The sequence below is a fragment of the Hydra vulgaris genome, chromosome 01 (assembly GCF_038396675.1).
Source record: "Hydra vulgaris chromosome 01, alternate assembly HydraT2T_AEP".
NCBI classification, from domain to species: domain Eukaryota; kingdom Metazoa; phylum Cnidaria; class Hydrozoa; order Anthoathecata; family Hydridae; genus Hydra; species Hydra vulgaris.
In genome coordinates this window covers 37,650,001-37,670,000 of record NC_088920.1, presented here as the reverse complement: position 1 = coordinate 37,670,000, position 20,000 = coordinate 37,650,001, and the positions used below count along the sequence as shown (strand labels likewise).

The 20,000-nt window shown below is 28.1% G+C and overlaps 2 protein-coding genes across 2 annotated transcripts in view; both read left to right on the top strand.

Moving 5' to 3' along the window:
• The window catches only part of LOC101235873 (nonsense-mediated mRNA decay factor SMG9), a 54,151-nt gene extending 43,154 nt beyond the window's left edge, over positions 1–10,997 (top strand). Inside the window, exons 15-16 of the mRNA XM_065788083.1 lie at positions 10,319–10,451; positions 10,552–10,997. Of these exons, the coding sequence (XP_065644155.1) occupies positions 10,319–10,451; positions 10,552–10,633 (215 nt within the window). The 3' untranslated portion in view covers positions 10,634–10,997. The remainder of the gene's footprint in view (positions 1–10,318; positions 10,452–10,551) is intronic.
• LOC101238393 (eukaryotic translation initiation factor 4E type 2) overlaps positions 1–20,000 on the top strand; it is a 145,719-nt gene that overhangs the window by 66,006 nt on the left and 59,713 nt on the right. The window lies entirely within an intron of this gene.

Genomic DNA, 20,000 nt, shown 5'->3' with positions numbered 1-20,000 from the left:
TTTTGTACTCAAATTATACTTTTTATGCATAATTTAATGCATACATATATACTCTATATAAACCATATCACTTAAAATATTATCTTTTCTAGAAAAAATTACTATTATAATAAATAATCAAGTATTGAAGTATTAATATTATACAATCAATTAATACTTTTTTATATTATTAAGGTATTCAACTTCCAACTGGAATGGAAATACTAAAAAACTTTTACTACATAAAACCTACAGTGGAAACAAATGCGAAAAAGTCATCAATACTTTATTGCATGCCTAAGATGAAAGAGAGTCAGTGCAAAAATGGTAGATGCAAGTGCATATTATCTTTGATTAAAGTTCCTCGGAATAAAGCTGGATTTCCAAAAGTTTCTGACAAAACCCTTAGAAAAGAATCTAAGTAATCAAGAAAAGGAATACTACAATTTAAAAAAGCATGAAAAGAGAGGATCAACTACAGATTTAAAAAAACAAAATGATTTTATACAAAAGATTAATAAAGTGTTTTGGATTGGTACACCAAATCTTTGACATACCATAATGCTCAACAAGAAAAGGTTAAATAAAGACATTAGATAAAGCCGAAGTTTGAAGTTTTTAGATGATCAAGAAAGCCATAGAAAGTTTATTCTTGGAACCGAGGATAAAAAATATAGTAAAATGTCTAGAGAGAGTATTCGAAAAAACCCTACCCTTTTTATTTAAAAATATACATCATACCTATCTTATAAAAAAAAATTAGTTCAAAATTTTGATACTACTTCCTCCACCAAGCCTTACAAATATAGTCACCATTTTTTTTAATTAAAAGGGGTCTGGGGGAGGCACAATAGTGGTCCAATCAGGCTAATTTTTTCCCAAAGTTAGTTTTAACACCAATTTCCTACATTTCAAGGGGTAATTAATTGAAATTCAAAAATTTTATAAAAAGCAAGTACTCTAATATATATATGTATATATATATATATATATATATATATATATATATATATATATATATATATATATATATATATATATATATATATATATATATATATATATATAGATATATATATAGATATATATTTGTGTGTGTGTATGTATATGGGCAATTCTATTTTTAATTTACGTTACATGTGCAACAACTTTATCAAGTATTTGCTTATTTAAACTGTAAATTAAACATTTAGCTATTTTGTATGAAAACTATTAGTCTAAAGAATAAAATAAGTTAAAAAGTTTTGAGTCTGGCCAAAAGAGGGCGAACTTATTGCTGAAAATGCCACTTAACTTACGTTACATAGAAAACAAAGTAAAAAAATTGCTTCAACTTTTAGGTCAAATTTCTGCGAATCAGTAAAGCGGTTTGTATTAGAAACTTTCACAAGATGTTAAGAATTCTATACAAATTAAAAAAATATATAAAAGTTTTTCAGAGTTGACCGGCTAAGGAAAATAAACGTGCTTTTTTTGATACTTTGTATTTGACTTACGTTACATCACTTACGTTATCAAGCGATTTTTATCGTGGATTTTTATATCTATAATTAAAAGTTAGAGTTATGTAATAAAAGAATTGCAAAAGTATTTAATTCATTCATTAAAAATAATTAACAAAGGAATATTTAAAAAACTAATGGCACTCTTCCTGAGTGATTTTTAATAACATTTATGATAGTTATCAAATTGAAAATAGTTTTTCCGCAAGACCAAGAGCAACTTTAAAAAATTATTTTAATATTATAACTTTTTAAATAATTATTTGAGTCATTTAAATAAGAAAATCTTTGGTTTGTCGAAGTTTTTACTTACATTTATTACGTTTGTGTGTATTGCCTTATTTTCATTAGGCTGAATTTTTTTAATGCTGCAAAGTATTTACATTTAAATCTTTTAAAATATTTTTGACATAAAAATGCTATTACAGTTTAGGAGGGAGAGGATATGTGGTCGTTTGTGACTTGAGGGAAGGGGTTAAGAATTGACAAATATAGGATGATGTGCTTTATGGATGACCCCCCTTAATTGGATTTACAAACGATTTGTTTTACTAAAACAAAAATAAAAAAGGTTTTAACTGATTTTTTTTTATATTAGGAGAATAGCAAATTACTCTTTTCTTTTTTTTGTTAATGTCTATTTATATAATTCTTATTTTTATTTATGTATATTTAATGTCAACCAAAATAAGAATACATAAACAAATAAAAGAAACAATATAAATAATTTTGATTAACATTTATAAAAAAATAAGACTTTTTTTCTAAATTCTCTTAATATAAAAAGTTAAAACCTTGTCAAACCAATGTGATGAAAATAAGAATTACTTAATGACATAATTTATTTTGTTAACGGAAAAGCGCCAGAACTAGTAAATGCATGAAGTTTTACACTACACAAGTTTAAAATAAAAATTTAACCATCGTTATTCAAAACTTCAAATGCAAAAATGTAACATTTAATATTCTTTCGCATATATTAATAAAAAATTTGATTTTTTCAACTAAATTTTAGAAAAAAACAAAACTTTATCATGTTTTTGTTAACTTAAGTTACATGAAAATTGCAAAAGTTCTTTCGTTATTTTCTTGAAATATATATGTTTTGTAAAGTATAAAATCTGACCAACAACAATTTGAACATGTTAGCTCCATTTTCACGCTAAATTAATTCCAATTATGCAAATAAATTCATACTTAAAATAACATTTTACAATAATACTTTTTTTTTATCATGTGACAATGAGAAAAACCATAACTTTTGGAAGCATGACTTAGATAAATTAATTTTAGTGCTTAAGGTATATTTTAAATAAACTTTCATTTGTCTACAACAATATTCATTTGCTAAAAGTTGAAGGAAAAAAGAATAAAAGTTGACTACTTTTTCATTTTCTGCCGTGGAATTGCCTATATGTGTGTGTGTGTGTGTTTATATATATATATACATACATATGTATATATACATACATATGTATATATATATATATATATATATATATATATATATATATATATATATATATATATATATATATATATATATATATATATGTATGTATGTATGTATCTATATATATATGGGGGTGCATTGATAGCCATAGCAGTATTTTTTTAAATGCGAACAACTCAATATAGATATAAAAACTTATTAATTACTAAACTAAACTAAAACAGTCTTTAAGTAAAAATAAATGTCTTAATAAATAAAATTGATGAACATGATATATTTCAACATTACAGCAACCCTTGCAAAAGATCAATTTACCCCATGCAATGGGGTACTATGATCTCCGACTTGGAGCGCTTTGATCCTATATGAGTAACATTATTTACATGTTTAATACTGTTATACCTAAGTGGTACAAATGCTTTAGTTGAAGGGTATTAATGTATATTAAACGCTGCATTACATAATGATAAGACACCCCAAAAATATTTATAAAACTCTACTATACATTTATATTTAAAAACTAATTTTTATAGTAAACAAGAGCAAAAGGTTTACAAGACTAAACAACATTAAAAAAAAATTATTTTACATCTAACTCGCATTTTATTTAAAAAAAACTGTTTTTTAAGTGTGACAAATTTTTAAGAAGCTTTTGGAAAAAATTCATATAAATTGTCATTTATAAAAAAGATGTCTTAATTTTAAACAATCAATAGTGGGTACTTCTACCATTTTTTTGAATCACTTCAATTATTCTAGAAGGTAAAGAATCATACAATTTTTTTATGTACAAAATGTCAATTGCATCCCATGCACGTGCGATGTATGATTTCAAGTCAGCTAGTGAACTATATCGTTTACCACCTTCAAACAATATAAATGTGTGAAAACTGTGCCCAAGCATTCTCAATAATGTTCAGGTCTGGAGATCTAGCTGGCCACTTCATTGTTTCAATTTTACTGCTGTTAAAGTATTCCTTTACTACATTAGCTGTATGAATACTAGCATTATCTTGCTTAAAAACAAAGTTTTCACCACTAATGACAGAGGCTTCACATCATAAGAATTCTTGAACAGTTAAAAGATAATCCTTAACCTTTGTTTTTCCATCAATAAACTGAATTTTTGATTTACGATGATACCCAATTGCACACTAAATCATTACAACACCATCACCCATTTGATGTCGTTGCTGTGTTACTGGTTCTTTATGCAAATCGTGTAAATAATAATTCCATCTATCCGGCCCATCAAGACAAAGTTGTTTTTCATCAGAAAATACTACTTGTTGCAACTCTTCTTTCCATGTTACGTTGTCCTTTGCAAAAGTTATTCGATTGTTTATGTGATTTGTTGTCAAAGGTGGTTTTCGCTGAAGTTTTTTGTGCAAAAGGTGAAAAGCATTATGAATAACTTGCTGAACTGTACATAAATTAGCAATCACACCTGCTTCTGCAGCAATTTGATGAGGAGTTAATGAAGAATTTGAAGCTTGTCTCAACAACCTTCGCCTATCACGGTCACTTAATGTTGAAGGAATTCCCGGACTTTTTTTATTCCATACATATGAGGACTATTAACGTAGTTTTTAATCACAGTTTGGCTGCGTCCAATAGCTCTAGCCATGTATATAGCGGAGTGACCCATTTTCAATAAGTTAGAAAGCACTTTTTTCTCATCTGGACTCAACGGTGTAGCATGACCCATTGTTAATTAATTTGTTATTTTATAATAATAAAAAAAACCTAAACTAAATTTTTGACAGTTCACAAAAGTTTACAATTAAATAATCGTCTGTGGTGTTTACATCAAATGAATATTCTTAATTGCCCACAACTGCGGTTTGGAAATAAAACTTTTTTTGTAGAATTGTCTTATAATTTTGTCGCACTGAAAAAAATTTATTTTTAACGTAATTTTTTTATAAAAAATTACGTTAAAAATAAATTTGTTAAAATGTTGTTTAATGTTGTAAACCCTTTGCTTTTATTTACAATAAAAATTAGTTTTTAAATATAAATTTATAGTAGAGTTTTATAAATCTTTTTGGGGTGTCTTATCATTATGTTGCGCAGTGTATAATAGATCTAAAAAAAATCAAAATTTAAAAAAAAATATATATCATTACAACCTGACTACACACATCAGTGTTTAAAGTTTTCATTAGAATAAATTTTAATTAGAAGAATGACCACAATTTTATGTATGATAATAAGCCAATTATATACTACTAACATATATGTGTAAAGTTTTACAAAGCTTGAAGCTTATAAAGTCTATAAGAATACATTATTTTAAATTTATAAAGAATATATAAGATTAATACAAGACTTTTATTAAGACTAAAGTTTACAAGATTATCTTTTTATATTATCATTATTTTTCAAAGTTAAGTCTTGATGCTGCTTTTACTTTACATTGTTTTTTATTCCTAAGCAAGTTTTTAACTTCTCCCCTTTTTTTGTCTTTTGTGATGAGTTTTTTTTGTTGGTTAGTTTGGTTTAGGTTTTCTTTTCTTCTGACAAATAAATTTCATTTCTGATTGGAGTATCAGTCAAAATCCTTGATTTTAGTTGCCTATCTTTAACACTTCTTTTTCTAGCAGATGCTTTTGGGTAAGGTTTCAAAACTTCAGGTGAGAATAATGAAGCAATGCTTGGTGGCGCTTTGTTCAAAAAACTTGTTTCATGATGTACTACAGGCATTTCAGGCTCCATGCCATCAATATGTGCTACAGTGATTTCAGGTTCCTCAAGAATCGTGTTTACTGTATTTAGAGCATCATGATCTGTAACTGGTGGTGGTAAATATTCATCATCTTCAAAAATGTCTGTATTAAATGGTTCAATGCCAGCTACTTGAAATCCCCTCTGTATATTAGATGATAAGAAAGATTTTGTATATGGTTCGCAAACTATTGAAACAATGTCGAAAGTGGTCATAGGTCTTGAATTTGTGACCATCCAGTTGTCACATGCAGCATTGTAGAACCTTTTTAATGGTCCAAAAACCATTCTATCCAATGGTTACAGGTTTATGGGTGGGTGTAATGGTTTATGGGTGCAATGGGTAGGAAAACCTAGCATTGTAATTCCATGTTGAATTGCAAGATCCAAAGCTCTAACAGAAATATGAATTTTATGGCTGTCCAGAAGTAACAAAACTGGAGATTCATGAGAACAGTTTGAATACCTCACAAAATGTTTTATCCTTTCTATAAAAGTGTCTAAATTCATCCAACCAGAAGGATTTGCAAATCCAACGCATCCAGGAGGACCTTCCTTTATCATGTAATCGTGAATTTGACCCTAGGAAAAACAAATAGTGGAGGAATAGAGTTTCCAATTGTATTTGAAGCACAACATACAGTTACTAATGTTCTTTGTTCTGCAGATGTGATTCTTCCACATGTTAACTTCCTTTACTTGCTAACACTTTTAGTGGCTTTTGTACCGTTGCTAAACTAGTTTCATCAACGTTATATATGAAATAAGGATCAAATTTATATCAATTTCTTACTGTTTTCAGATTTTGAAAAAATTCTCTAACATTTTGTTAGGTTAAAGGCAGTTGATCGAGCAAAGCTAGTTGCTTCAGATGTTTGTAAAGACAACTCTGGTTGTCTTTTCATAAATGTTGCAACCAATCAATCCCAATTTTATTTTTAAACCATGATGATGGGCAGATCTTATTATTTTTTACAGCAAACTCATATGTTAATAATTGTGTTGACTTGGTTGAAAGTCAATAGTTCATTTTTGATGCAAGTAGTAAACAGCTTGATAAATTTTTTTCATCTTTTGCAGTAAAAACTTGTTTATTGTTGTAATTAGGCTTAAAAGATTTATTTGGATTGAGCTTTTTTTATGACAATATCTTTTTTGGTTTTTAAACTTGGTTTTTAAAGTCATTTGATTTATGCTTAAACTTGGGAGCTACAACATTCATTGGTCTGCCCTCTAAAACTTCATTAACAGCTTCTTTCTTTGTATCACATAATATAGCAACTTTGTCTGTTTTTTTTCTTTACCCAACCATTTAAAGTTCTGAAAATTAAAAAAAAAAGTTTAAAATAAAATATTTATTTAAAAAAAAGTATTTACATAATCATATTATGTAAACCAATTGTAAAACTTATGTAAAACTAAAATTATTAATATTAGTATTAGTTTTAGTAACACTATTTAAAAAATTTTAACACATTTTTAAAACGAAATGTTAAAAATTATATAAAATTTTTTTATTCGTTATAAGTACATGCCATTTGTTTAAATGTATAAAATTTATACAAAAATATGTCTTATAATATAATTTACACTCGAGGCCCGAGTAAAAGGGTCTCGAGGCCCTAGTAAAAGGAGGGGGGAACGTTTATTAATCTTTGGAAAATTTTCCCACCCACCCCAAGCTTATTTAGAAACTCCACTCCCCCCTTCCCCTTCGTTTATTAATTTTTATTTGTTATCGCATTAAAAAAAAAAAATCAGTGAAAATCGGCCTTAAAAATTAGAAAATATTTATTACGGTCACTGATAAAAACAAAAATTTTCAGTGTAAATAGGCTTTAAAAATCACCAATCAAGTAAATCCCGATTTATCGAGAATGAGCTTTTAATTTATTTTTCACTAAAGTATAAAACATATTAAATCCTATTGAAATTATTATAAAACAGCTGTTAGAAAAATGCGCATTTGACCGCAAGCCATGCTAGATTTAAATAGTTTTATGCGTGTTTTGTAAAAAATATTAGTTTGGATTAGGACTCGAGAATATATGGGTCACTTTGATCCTCCGATCCATGAGCCCTGCATAGTCAATGATCAATGTGCCCCAATAGGTACAGTTGATATATTGATGCCAATAACTTCTGTAAATATTGAAACCAACTCAAAAAAAAATAATTTATTATACACTTAACACATATGAGTTTACAATAAAATGATTGCAAAGTCAAACGGAAATCTAATTAAAAATTGATTTGAATTTGTTTACTACTTTCAAAAAATCACTTTTCATGATGAAAAACTGTATTTTCTATTTTCTTAACGCAGAAGTTGATCTTTTCAAAAATATTACGAATAAACAATAAAGAGTAGTATAATGTTTTTATATATATATATATATATATATATATATATATATATATATATATTTCGAACATCGCATTAGCAATAAATTTGTAAAAATTTTAATAAAAATCACAATATTTTTTATTCTTGACATGTTTCGTAGATGTATTAAACTTAACAATAAAATTTATACTAAAATATTTGTGTATCTGACTGTATATTTTTGCTTATTATATATATATATATATATATATATATATATATATATATATATATATATATATATATATATATATATATATATATATACATATATATGATTTTAATGTTGACATCTTGTACGAGAGTATATATATATAAAACTACTTTAAAACATCAGATAATACGAATTCTCTCAATATTAAATAATTTATTTGAAATTTATAGCATTGAGATTATAGGCACCGGCATCATCAGCATATAATATAATATAATTACAAAAATTGTGACCGTTAAATAACAACAAAAATTTTTTAAAATTTTGACATCACCTTTATAATGGCTTCTTTTACTTAAGTATGAAAAAAATGAAGTCCAAAAATTTGTTTTAACATATTGTCCATTGTCCAAATTAATACCACCGTATATTGGAGAACATTGATGTTTTTGTATCTCCAAGGCTTCATGGACTTTTCTTTCAAATTTTTTATCCTTAACTTTAAGTGTTTCTGCCCTATCGCATTGAAGATCCTCATCACAATTTACTTTATGCAAAGCTAATGCAGACTGTTTAACTTGCCTTCAGTCAAAAAATTTTGGTGTTGTTGAACCCTTGTTCGTATTTGAAGTTATGATTCACCGACATTATTTTGATTTATTTTTAGACATTAATAGCTTTTTTAGGTTAGCATATTTAATTTAAAAACAGTTCTTAAACCAGCTTTTCTGAATATTCTTCTAAGCCTGGGAGATATTATTGGTATCCATGGTAAAGAGAATGTTATTAGAGTTTGATAGGATTTCATTTTTATTTGCAAAACGTTTTTTTCGAACCTTCATTGTACCCATTTTCAGTAAACATATGAATTAAAAAATTTATCTAATCTTTTAAATGATTTTCGCTACATATTGAGTATGCTTTGTGTATGTATCCGTTGAATATTGCTTTTAAAATTTTGGGATCGTGATTAGAATGATTTTGATTTGGATATTGGTTATAGCAACTTTCCTGTAAACCTTGAGCTCATATTTTCCTTGTGTAATATTACAGTTACATCCAAAAAGTTAAGTATCATTTTTGTTTTCAACTTCAATAGTATATTTTAAAGAGGGATGTTGTCGGTTAAGGACTGTTTGGAACTGTTCCGCTTGCTTTAAGTTAGAAAACCTAGCGTGGCCATCATCTACATATTTATGGAAGGATTTAATATCAATTAAAGGAATAATTGTCCTTGCCATTTTTATTGCCTTTTCTTCATAGCAATGTAAAAAAGATTCAGTCAAAACAACCATAAAAGACAATCCAATTGGGCCTGAATTCTCTAACTCATGAATCTCACCGTTCCACATGAAATAACAACGAAACAAACAAAGTTCTATTAGTTGTTTTGTTTCAGTTAATGTAAGTTGAGTTGAATTTTTGAAAGAAATGCTTTTTTTTTAATTGATCCAAAACTATTAAAGTTGCTTCTTTTAGTGGTGTTGGTGGGTATAAGTTCACAATATCAAAGGATATCTGTATTTCATCTTTGTCAATTAACAACGACTTAGTTTTGTTAATAAAGTCTTTTGAATTTTTTAACCTTATAGAATTTTCATTTAAGACCAGTTGTATTTTTTTAACCAAGTTATTCGAAATTCCATAACAAGGTGTGCCAATAGTTGATACAAACGACTCTTATTGGATAAGATTTTTGTTAAGCTTTGAAAGGAAAGACTTTATTTTAATTGCATAACTGAGAATGAGATCAATACTAAATATTTTGAGTTATTTAATAAGTTTGACGGCCTAAAAACCTTTATTATTTTTTTATATTATTTTTTTAAATCTTATTAGATTCTAAAATTATTTTTGTTGTTATTTAACGGTCACAATTTTTGTAATTATATTATATGCTGATGATGCCGGTTTAATCCGCCGAAAATTTCAAATAAATTATTTAGTATCGAGATAATTCGTATTATTTGATGTTTTAAAGTAGTTTATATATATCTATCTATATATATATATATATATATATATATATATATATATATATATATATATATATATATATATATATATATATATATATATATATATATATATATATATATATATATATATTTTTGCAGAAACCGATGTCATCCCTTTGTCAAAGTATCGTGGTCATCCCAACATAAATACACTCATCAAAGTATTTCGTCAGCAATTGTTGTCCATTCCACGAGAAATGTTTACTCATCACTTACTTTCCGAAAGAAACTGGTGAATAATTCTGCTCTCTTGTTTTTTGTATTAAAAAAAAAATTATTTTTGTGTTATTACGGAAATTTATTTTTTAAATAATTTTTATGAATGAATTCAGGTTTCACTATGCAGCGAGAACTTGGGAAGCAGTTAAAAAATCCAATTTGATATCAGAGTATCATCGTCTTTTATCTTCTTAGTTTTACGGTATCCTTTCAAGAAGAGTTTTGCTTTTTTTTAAAAAATGCAAAAATGGTTTTGTACACTGTGATTTTAAGTGTTTGAAAGTGAATCTTTCTGATTGGACCGGGTATCATAAAAGTATGGATGATCAAAATGTTGGTATGTTAATGATCAAATGCTTGCTTCTAAAGAATGACATATAAAGATATATGGCATGAGTGCTAAAATCGTACTGTACCCAACATTAAAAAATTAGAAAACAGAAATTAACAACAACAACAAAAATTCAATCACATAAATGCCTTAACTATCGTTCATTTTTTAAACCAGTTTTTATTGTGAAGAAAAACTTTTTTTTAAGATATTGAATTCTTAATTTAATTATTGTTTTAATTTATTTTAACTATATTGATTCAATCAAATAATTTTTTTTTGGTGTTAGCAGCAACTAATAACAAGTTGTTTGTTTGCAAGTTGATTTACATAAATATCAAATACTTTACGGTTTGTTGTTTAGGGGTCGTCCACAAATTACGCCACGCAATTTTTGACCGTTTTATACATACACGCACCCATCCTTCTCCCTTCTCGCACATTCCTTGTAAAAACATTGTTAAGGTGAGTTTCCACTCATCCGTTTTTCGACGGAAACGGGAAGGAGAACGGAAAAATAATCACGTGAGCATGCGCAGTGTTTTCCTTTGGACAAATAAAAACTTTTACCACGCATGCTCGCGTGATTATTTATTTCTTTTCCTTTCCCGTAGAAAAACGGATGAGTGAAAACTCGCTTATATACGCTATTTACACAAGGGTACATTTGACGGGTACATTTAACACTCCGTGAATTATGAACAAATTTACTCTCGTGTGAACACAACTTAAACAAAAATTCACGGAACTTTTGTAAAGTACCGCCAACCCAGACCAAATAGATGTTCCGGAATATTTTTTTGTTTTCGTATGAAAAACATAGTGCCTGTTTTAACTATTTTTGTTGTATATCTAGAAAAAAAGTGTACTAACAGCACTATTAAGTTTAGCAATAATATATAAGATGCTACAGTAGGATTATGCATAAGTAGGTAAGTGTGTTTGTATATTACGCATTTTAAATATAGTCAAACTGAATGTTGACATGCTTAAGTATATTTCCTATGTTTTAAAATGTAATGCATTGGTATCTTTAATTTTGTTTGATCATTGTGCAATGTAGTAGTGTTTTTTTTTCTTCAAGTTTTGAGATGCTAGTCAACTATCATACTGTAAAATTGAGTCAACAGATATGGGATTTTACGTAATCAAAACATTAAATTTTTGATTCCGTTAAAATAATTTTTGAAAGATTTTTTGAATTTTTGTTGTTGATAATGAGAACAATGTTGATAGTCATTTATCAAAAGAAAAATGGAAAGAATACGCAAAAGCAATTTCTTTTTAAGGACTGCTCTTTGAATATTTGCATGTTAAATTACAAGAAAGGCTGTAAACATTGAAGAAAATAAAATTGAGAACCCCTTGTCTACTACCACTTCACTGAGAATTGTAAGATGACAAATATAGGTGTCACTTCATTGACTAGTTCTTAACTATATGAGTGACATCAGGCTGCATTTAAGATTTTGGTGCTCAGTACAAATTAAATCGTTCACCACCTCTCCCTCTAGGGCGTATTTTAGGGAGGTATGTCTGATATTTATTAGGGGCGTATTTTAGAAAGATATTACTCGAATATTTAAAAGTAACATTTATCAACACAAATAAATATACAATAAACAAACTTGCTGAGTTATAACTCATATAACCACTTTTACATTTCTTGTGAGAAAACTCTTCAATCGTTGTAATCTATTTTGGATGTTATATCTGCTTCTATACTAATTGTTAATAAGCTATTAAGTCTTTTTTCTCCTGAACAAGATCTATTTAATTTTTTTTCAATGTTGAAAACGAACGTTCTACAGAATAATTACTTATTGGTGTACTTTGGTGTAATATAATTCTTAGTGCGATTTAAAAGCGTTTTAAGTGATTAAATCATTTTTTTTTTTTTTCATCATGGTTATTAGAATTTATTCTACATTTTGTACCTTTTTACTACCGCTCTTCAAAACAATAGCCGCCTCTTAAAAATTTGCTGCCCGGTACCATTGTACCCGTTGTATCCCCCTAAATGCGTCTCTAAGTGGCATCTAACTTTATTAATGTAAATTTGGGATAAAGTTTGGTTATGCATAAATCACTACTCCACTAGGTTTATATCCCTACTCAGGAAAGCGCTTTTCATCCATCCCAAGATACTGTTGGCTTTGGAAGCACATTTTGTTGCATGCGTTTTCTAATTGAGATTAGAAGTGATTGTCACACCAAGGTCGCATTCATAGTCTGTTGAGACTAGGGCATGAGAAGTTTTTCCTAAGGATATATTGTAACTAAATTTAGATTACCATAGCCAAAATGCATAAATTTGCATTTATCAACATTCAGTTTTATGAGCCACATTTCTGTCCAAGTTACAATTGCATTTATTTCTCTTTGTAATTTTTGGGAATCTTCTTCATTTGATATCCTGGCTATTAATTTACTGTCATCAGCATAAAGCTTACAGAAATAATATTTTAAGACATTTAGAAGATCGTTTATATAGATTATAAATAACAGTGGTGCCAGCACACTTCCTTGTGGTACGCCGCTAGTGGCCCAATTTGAAATGCTATCTCTAAGCACAACACGTTGTTGCCTTTTTACTAGAAAGTTTAATATCCACTTTAATAATTTTCCATTTATTCCATATGCTTGTAGTTTTTGTGAAAGTCTTAGATGTGGCACTTTGTCAAATGCTCTGGCAAAATCTAAAAAAACTACATTAGCCCACTGTTTTTTTGAGAGTATTGTCGTAACTTCACTAATGTTTCCAATAAATTAGTAACACAACCTTTATTGCAAACAAATCTGTGTTGTTATTTGGCTATGAGTTTATTTAAGTAGAGATGATTCATAACTATGTCTTTTATGATTCGCTCCAAAACCTTACATGGAATTGAAGTCAAGGAAACTGGGCGATAGTTTGCTGGGTTACTACAATAACCACTCTTATGTGGCGGTGTAGTATTAGCTTTTCTCCACATGTCAGGAATAATTCCTTCCTGTAAAGAACTTGAAAATATTGTAAAGAGTGGCTAGGAAAATTCTAAGTGGCATACTTTTAGTGCCCAAGGGTAAACTCCATCGACCCCTGAAGCTTTGTTAATGTCCAAGTTGAATAGACGCTGGGAAGTTTTATATTTGCTGATGTACGATTCTCAAAATGTGGCGCCAGTACTTTATTTGATTCTTCTACAAATACAAATTTAAAATAATCATTAAGAATGTTGCTAATGTCTGTTCCAGAGTTTGATACTGAACCATTGGTATTAGTCATATTGCTTTTTAACTTGGACGCTGTCTGCTTTAGTTTCATATAACCATATAATCGCCTTTTATTTGATTTATCATCTACAATGTATTTTTCATAATCTAATACAGATTTTTTTAATACTCTTTTTACTTCTTTTCGCACTTCTCTATAATTGTTAACAATTGATATAATATTTGAACGAGTTTGCTGTACTAGTATCCATAGTTATTGTTTTTTGAACGAGTTTGCTGTACTAGTATCCATAGTTGTTGTACTCTTTTAAGAACATGTTATAGCAATCATTAGTTTTTTGTTAATAAATAGATGATCCCAGTCAACTTTACTTAGCTCAAAACTTAGATTAGGGAAGTTAACTTTTCTAAAGTTATAACTTGATCTTTTGAATGTTTGCTTATGAACATTGGCTATAAATAGGTTCCAGCCAATTGATACATAAAATTGTTCAGTGTTATCACTTAGCGGTGGATTTGACTCTACGTCAAAAACTCTATTCATGGACTCAAAATTCATGGATGCAATTAAATCAAGGTAGTTGCAACAATTACCACTTGATTTAACTAATGTTGGAAAGATGACTGATTGGTGAATAAAGATTTTACTTACCGTACTGATGAACTCATGATCTGGTGCAGCTGGTCCACTGGAGCATAAAGGAGTGTTATCCAAGTCCTAAACAGTTTTGTTGTAATTAAAGTCCCCAACAATACACATACCCGAAAACACCCTCTTTTTAACTAAGTTTGAGGCTGCAACAATATAGCATTTTAAAGCAGTTTCGCGTAATTGTATGTCATATTGCGTATCACTTGGTTTGGGTATTGGGTGTATTGGGTGGATTCCGCACCAAACTTGCTCTAATTTTGTACTACATAATTGTTGTTAATCTTAAAAGAATCAATTTCTTTTGACACATATATAGCCACTCAACTGTTCAACTTTGTTCAACTGTTTGTAATTTATTAGATGAGTGCATTTATATTCTTCAAACCACGTTTCGGTAATAGCAATTATGTTTGGCTTTAGTGAGTTTGGCAAAACATTTAATTGTGTCATCTTGTTAATAAGTGATGTGACGTTAGTTTAACAACATGTGACATGGTTGGTTCAAAGACATTTGGCTAGTTTTGACAGTGGTTTATTATTAATATGCTTGGATAAAACATCTTGTTGGCCTAATTTGGTTGACAATAATATGTTGTTTATACTACTGCTGATTGATTGGTACAGAACGTGCACTTTGAATTGTTTTCCAGTCCACAAACAGATGTTTTGGTTGGCCGTTGATTTTGAGGGTCCTAGACACATCGATTCAGCGGACCCTTTCACTGCGGATGACAAACCGAAAGAGCATGTTGAGATTTTCATGTTTTTAGAAATCATTATTTGCGTTTTTCTTTAATTATGCCCATGTATCAAGTATTGATACATGGGCATAATTAAAAGCCGTACATTATCCGTCGAATTTATGTCAGAGGAAGCTAAAGAGGCTAGAAACAAATACTTCAAATCTTATCGCGAAAATTTCAGCCGAAAAGCAGACAGAAGAGCAACAGATACTGATCAAATCAATAGATTCTTAGTTCTTAGTAGTAATAGATTCTTAGTTCCTCACTGCGTTAATCAACATCACACTTTACAAACCATAAAACATTGCCTTCAGATGTTTAACAGTTATTTAAACAATCTTCAAACGATATTACTTTTTTATAATTTTTGGTAAAATTTTATGTTGACAATGTTTTCTTCCACAATTTTTTGTTTTTATTATTGCTAAACCATTATTTACCTAAATACTTAACTGTTATTGTTAACGATATTGGTACTCATGCTAATTTTAGTGAATGTAGCCCTATAATTAAATTAGTTATGAATTTTGTCCTGTAAAAGTGAATTCTGACCCACTGTGCACTGTGAGCCGTGGTGGAACGGTTAGAGTCAAAAAGAATGATAGAAAAGTCATGTTTTTCAAAATGAATAAGCTACTAAATCATGCCCGAACGGTGAGTGGGTGGGAAGGGGGGTTTTTGGGTGCGATTGACTTCCTTTTTTAATAAATTCTCTTTGTTTGACGCAAGCTTTATAATAAAAATTGAGGAAAAGTTTTATTGGTTATTTTAAACTGCATATCTTTTCAAAAACGACCCATCCCTAAAAATTTACAAGGTACGCATAAGCGCTAAAACATAGGGTGCAGGATGGGCAACTGCCCACCCAACATTTCTGCACCGGGGGCAGAGGATATATAGCCCCCCCCCCCCTTATCCAAAACGTCACTATCCGCGATTTAAAACAGCGATAATTTTATGCACTCCGATGAAAAAAAACTTTCGCATTCAAAAGAATGCAAAAGTTCTTTTTTTTTGAAAGAACTTTTGCATTCGATAAGAAAGTATTTTAGCTTATCGATATTTGTATTTAAGTTCCTGATGTTGATGTGTATTACCGTGAACTTTCCTATGTTAGTTTGGAGGTCAGCTTTAAAAGTTTTAATAACAAAATATGTAGAGTCAAATACTTTTCTATTATAAAAGAAAATATCGCCCTCATATAAATCAGTCGCAAAAACAATATTTTCAGCTTTGAAAACGTCAAAACGCAACTTTTGAAAGTCTTTTGTTTCAAAGTCATTATCCATGACAAAAAAGAGAACTAAATTAAGAATTTTTCAATAGAATTCGATTAGTAAAATAATTTCATTGTACAGAGTATCGAGTACCGACTCCATGAAAAAGAAATAAAATTTAATAAAGCTAATTTTAATGTTTGATCGCACAATTCTTTAACAAATCAATCAATGTCAGAAGCAAAGAAGCTCCGTTTAAAGACTATAGACGTCTACTTTTCAAGAGCGAGGTTAGTAAGCATTTAGTATGTTAAATTTAAATCATGGAACATACGATTATACTAAATAGTTGACTATGTTAGCTAGCATACGCAGTGTGATTATTTTACGGCAGCATTCCATAATCGCAAGACTACTGAAATTATTTTTTTTATGGAGTCCTATTATGCGATGCTCTGTTTTCCAAATTTGAATAGGTAGCCAAAGCTTTACAGAACCCATCACTGAGTGCACCAGCCGCTGAAAAATGTGTTCAACTCCTTCAGGCTCAACTTCAAGACTCGCCTAGTGATGAATTTGCTTCAGAATTACACAGGAAAGCCATCGAGAAAGCTACCACACTGAATCTCGAGCTGCCTAAGGCACAGCGTAGTTCCACAGTTAATGCTCGTTTCTCGCATGAAGCTCAAAGCCGTAATGTAGAACAATTAACTACAGATTTTATCTGGAAGAAAAGTCTCTTCGAAGCCATTGACCACTCAGTTACAGCACTCATGGTGGAGTTTGTGGCTAAGACCCGTGAACGTTCATCCGTAATTGGGCATTTTTTACAGTAACTGTAATTGTTTTTGATAGATTTTGTTTTGTACCAAATATTTAAATATAATGATTTAAAAAGGATTGCAAATCTGCATTTAGCAGGGTTAATTATGCATTAAAAAATTTTAGTGGGATAACGCCCTTCAAACACCCCATTTAGGGAGGGATACCCCTCCCCAAGCCCCACCCATTTCTACCCCCTCCCCCCAGTCTTTAAACACTTAAACGCCTATGAAGATACGGGTCTGCATATTGTAAATAATAAAAAAAGGTAAAATGTTTGGTAATACCTTTTAAAGATCTATGTACATTGGGGTATATTTTAACCCTAAAGTTAAGTTTGTAGAATTTTAAACTTTTAATTATTTTGCACCATTCCGTTAAAAAATGTGCTTACCTGAGATGACCATATTTAATTATTTATTACGATCTTCTAAATAACGGAGCTGAAAATATAACAATTATTTTTATTTTATAATAGCAAATAAATAAAAATAATAATTATTTTTATTTATTAAAAGTAAATAATATATTAAAAATACAATTTACTAAAAAATAGTTTATGAAAAAAAAAAAAAATAATAATTTTATTTATTAAAAGTTGTTTTCATGTAAAATTGATTTTTTTTTCAGCAAAATTCCTTATTTCGGAAACCAATATTATATCATAATTCAACATAATTTGACTGATTTTGAAATTGAAATTAAAGTTTGTCAAAGTGGTCATTTTTCTGGTTTACTTTTTTTATTTCGTACGTACTGAAATAGCTTTTTATTTGGAAACGGTTAAAATGTGCCTAAATATCGTAGTAAATTAAAAGTACCTGTTGTGCGTATTTCTTATAACTAACAGCAAAAGTTAATGTGTTGTTTTTATTAGTTTGTTGTTGTCGACATGTTTTCAAAATTTCTTTTAGTAAATCCAGTTTTTTTAATCCACTATTTGTTTCTTAAAGCACTTAAACGTTTTATATGAAATTCTATTAGAAATCACACACACACACACACACACATATATATATATATATATATATATATATATATATATATATATATATATATATATATATATATATATATATATATATATATATATATATATATATATATATATATATATATATATATATATATATATATATATATATATATATATATATATATATATATATATATATATATATATATATATATATATATATGGTTATAATAGATTATAAATATAATTATATGTATGTAATATATTTTATATATCAATGGCGGATCAAAGATTTTCTATATAGGCCATCTCTAGTAAAATAGGAATATCTAAACATTTTTTGTTTATTAATTTTTTTTTTACAATTTCAGATTAAATTAAAATTCGTCAGTAAATTTCAAATTTTAACAAAAAACGTCTTGTTAAAAATTTATGCCATACAACATTCAATACTCCCTCAAAATGGAGAAAATGTAAATTATACGAAGTCTTAAACTTTTAAACAACAAATTTTTTAAATTTAAGTTTGAAATACATACTTAAGTCCTCAATACATATATCATATGAGAATTTAAGTTTTCGTAGGCAGATTGCAAGACAAAAAAATAAATACTATTTCATTTTATATGTATGTATGTATGTATGTATGTATGTATGTATGTATGTATGTATGTATATATATATATATATATATATATATATATGTATTTATATGTATATATATATATATATATATATATATATATATATATATATATATATATATATATATATATATATATATGTATATGTATGTATATATATATATATGTATATTTATACATATATATATATATGTATTAGGTACTTTGATAAAAAAATTCAATATAATAATACAGTTACAAAACTTATACTGTTACATAGAGCTTAATGAGAGCTTTCCAATGGCACGTCAGTTGTCTGTCTATGTTAATTATGACAAAAGTTATGATTTTTTTTCATATGTAAATGGGATAATTTCTGCTTTAGAAAATTAAGAAAAACCGTGACCAAAATTTTGTGTTACTAGCACTAAAAACTGTATAACTAAAAAATTGACTGAGATAGTTTAATAAAATTTAAAACAGTGATTCATCATTATCAGATCTTTATTTTAATATACTTTTATGAATCAATTAGCTTATTTTCATCTTATCAGATATAAAAAAAAAAAAATGGGGTGGGGGTGAATTTTGACAAGAGTGCATTTTAAAAATTCATAGTTCACAAACTAAGTGCAAAAGAAGACTAATTTTTCTAAGGTATATGACTCATTACATAAACTTTATGTTTAAGTTACAAATTACTAGTCTGCTGAAAGGAGGCTCATTAATATTAATTATTAATATAGTATGGAAAATCTTTTAAAATTGAGTAAAATTGACATTTGAATTTAGCTGTCTCTGTAGCATTTCTGTTCTGTTATAAAAAAATATTATACACAAAACCATTTGAAAGTAATTTATTCTTGTGGGAACCAAGAAGATCTTCAAAGTCTTCTGCCTTTTTAATTATTTTCTCCATGTGACAAAAACAAGTTGTAGAAAAAAACTGAAATAAAAAAAAGTGATTTTATATATTTAATAA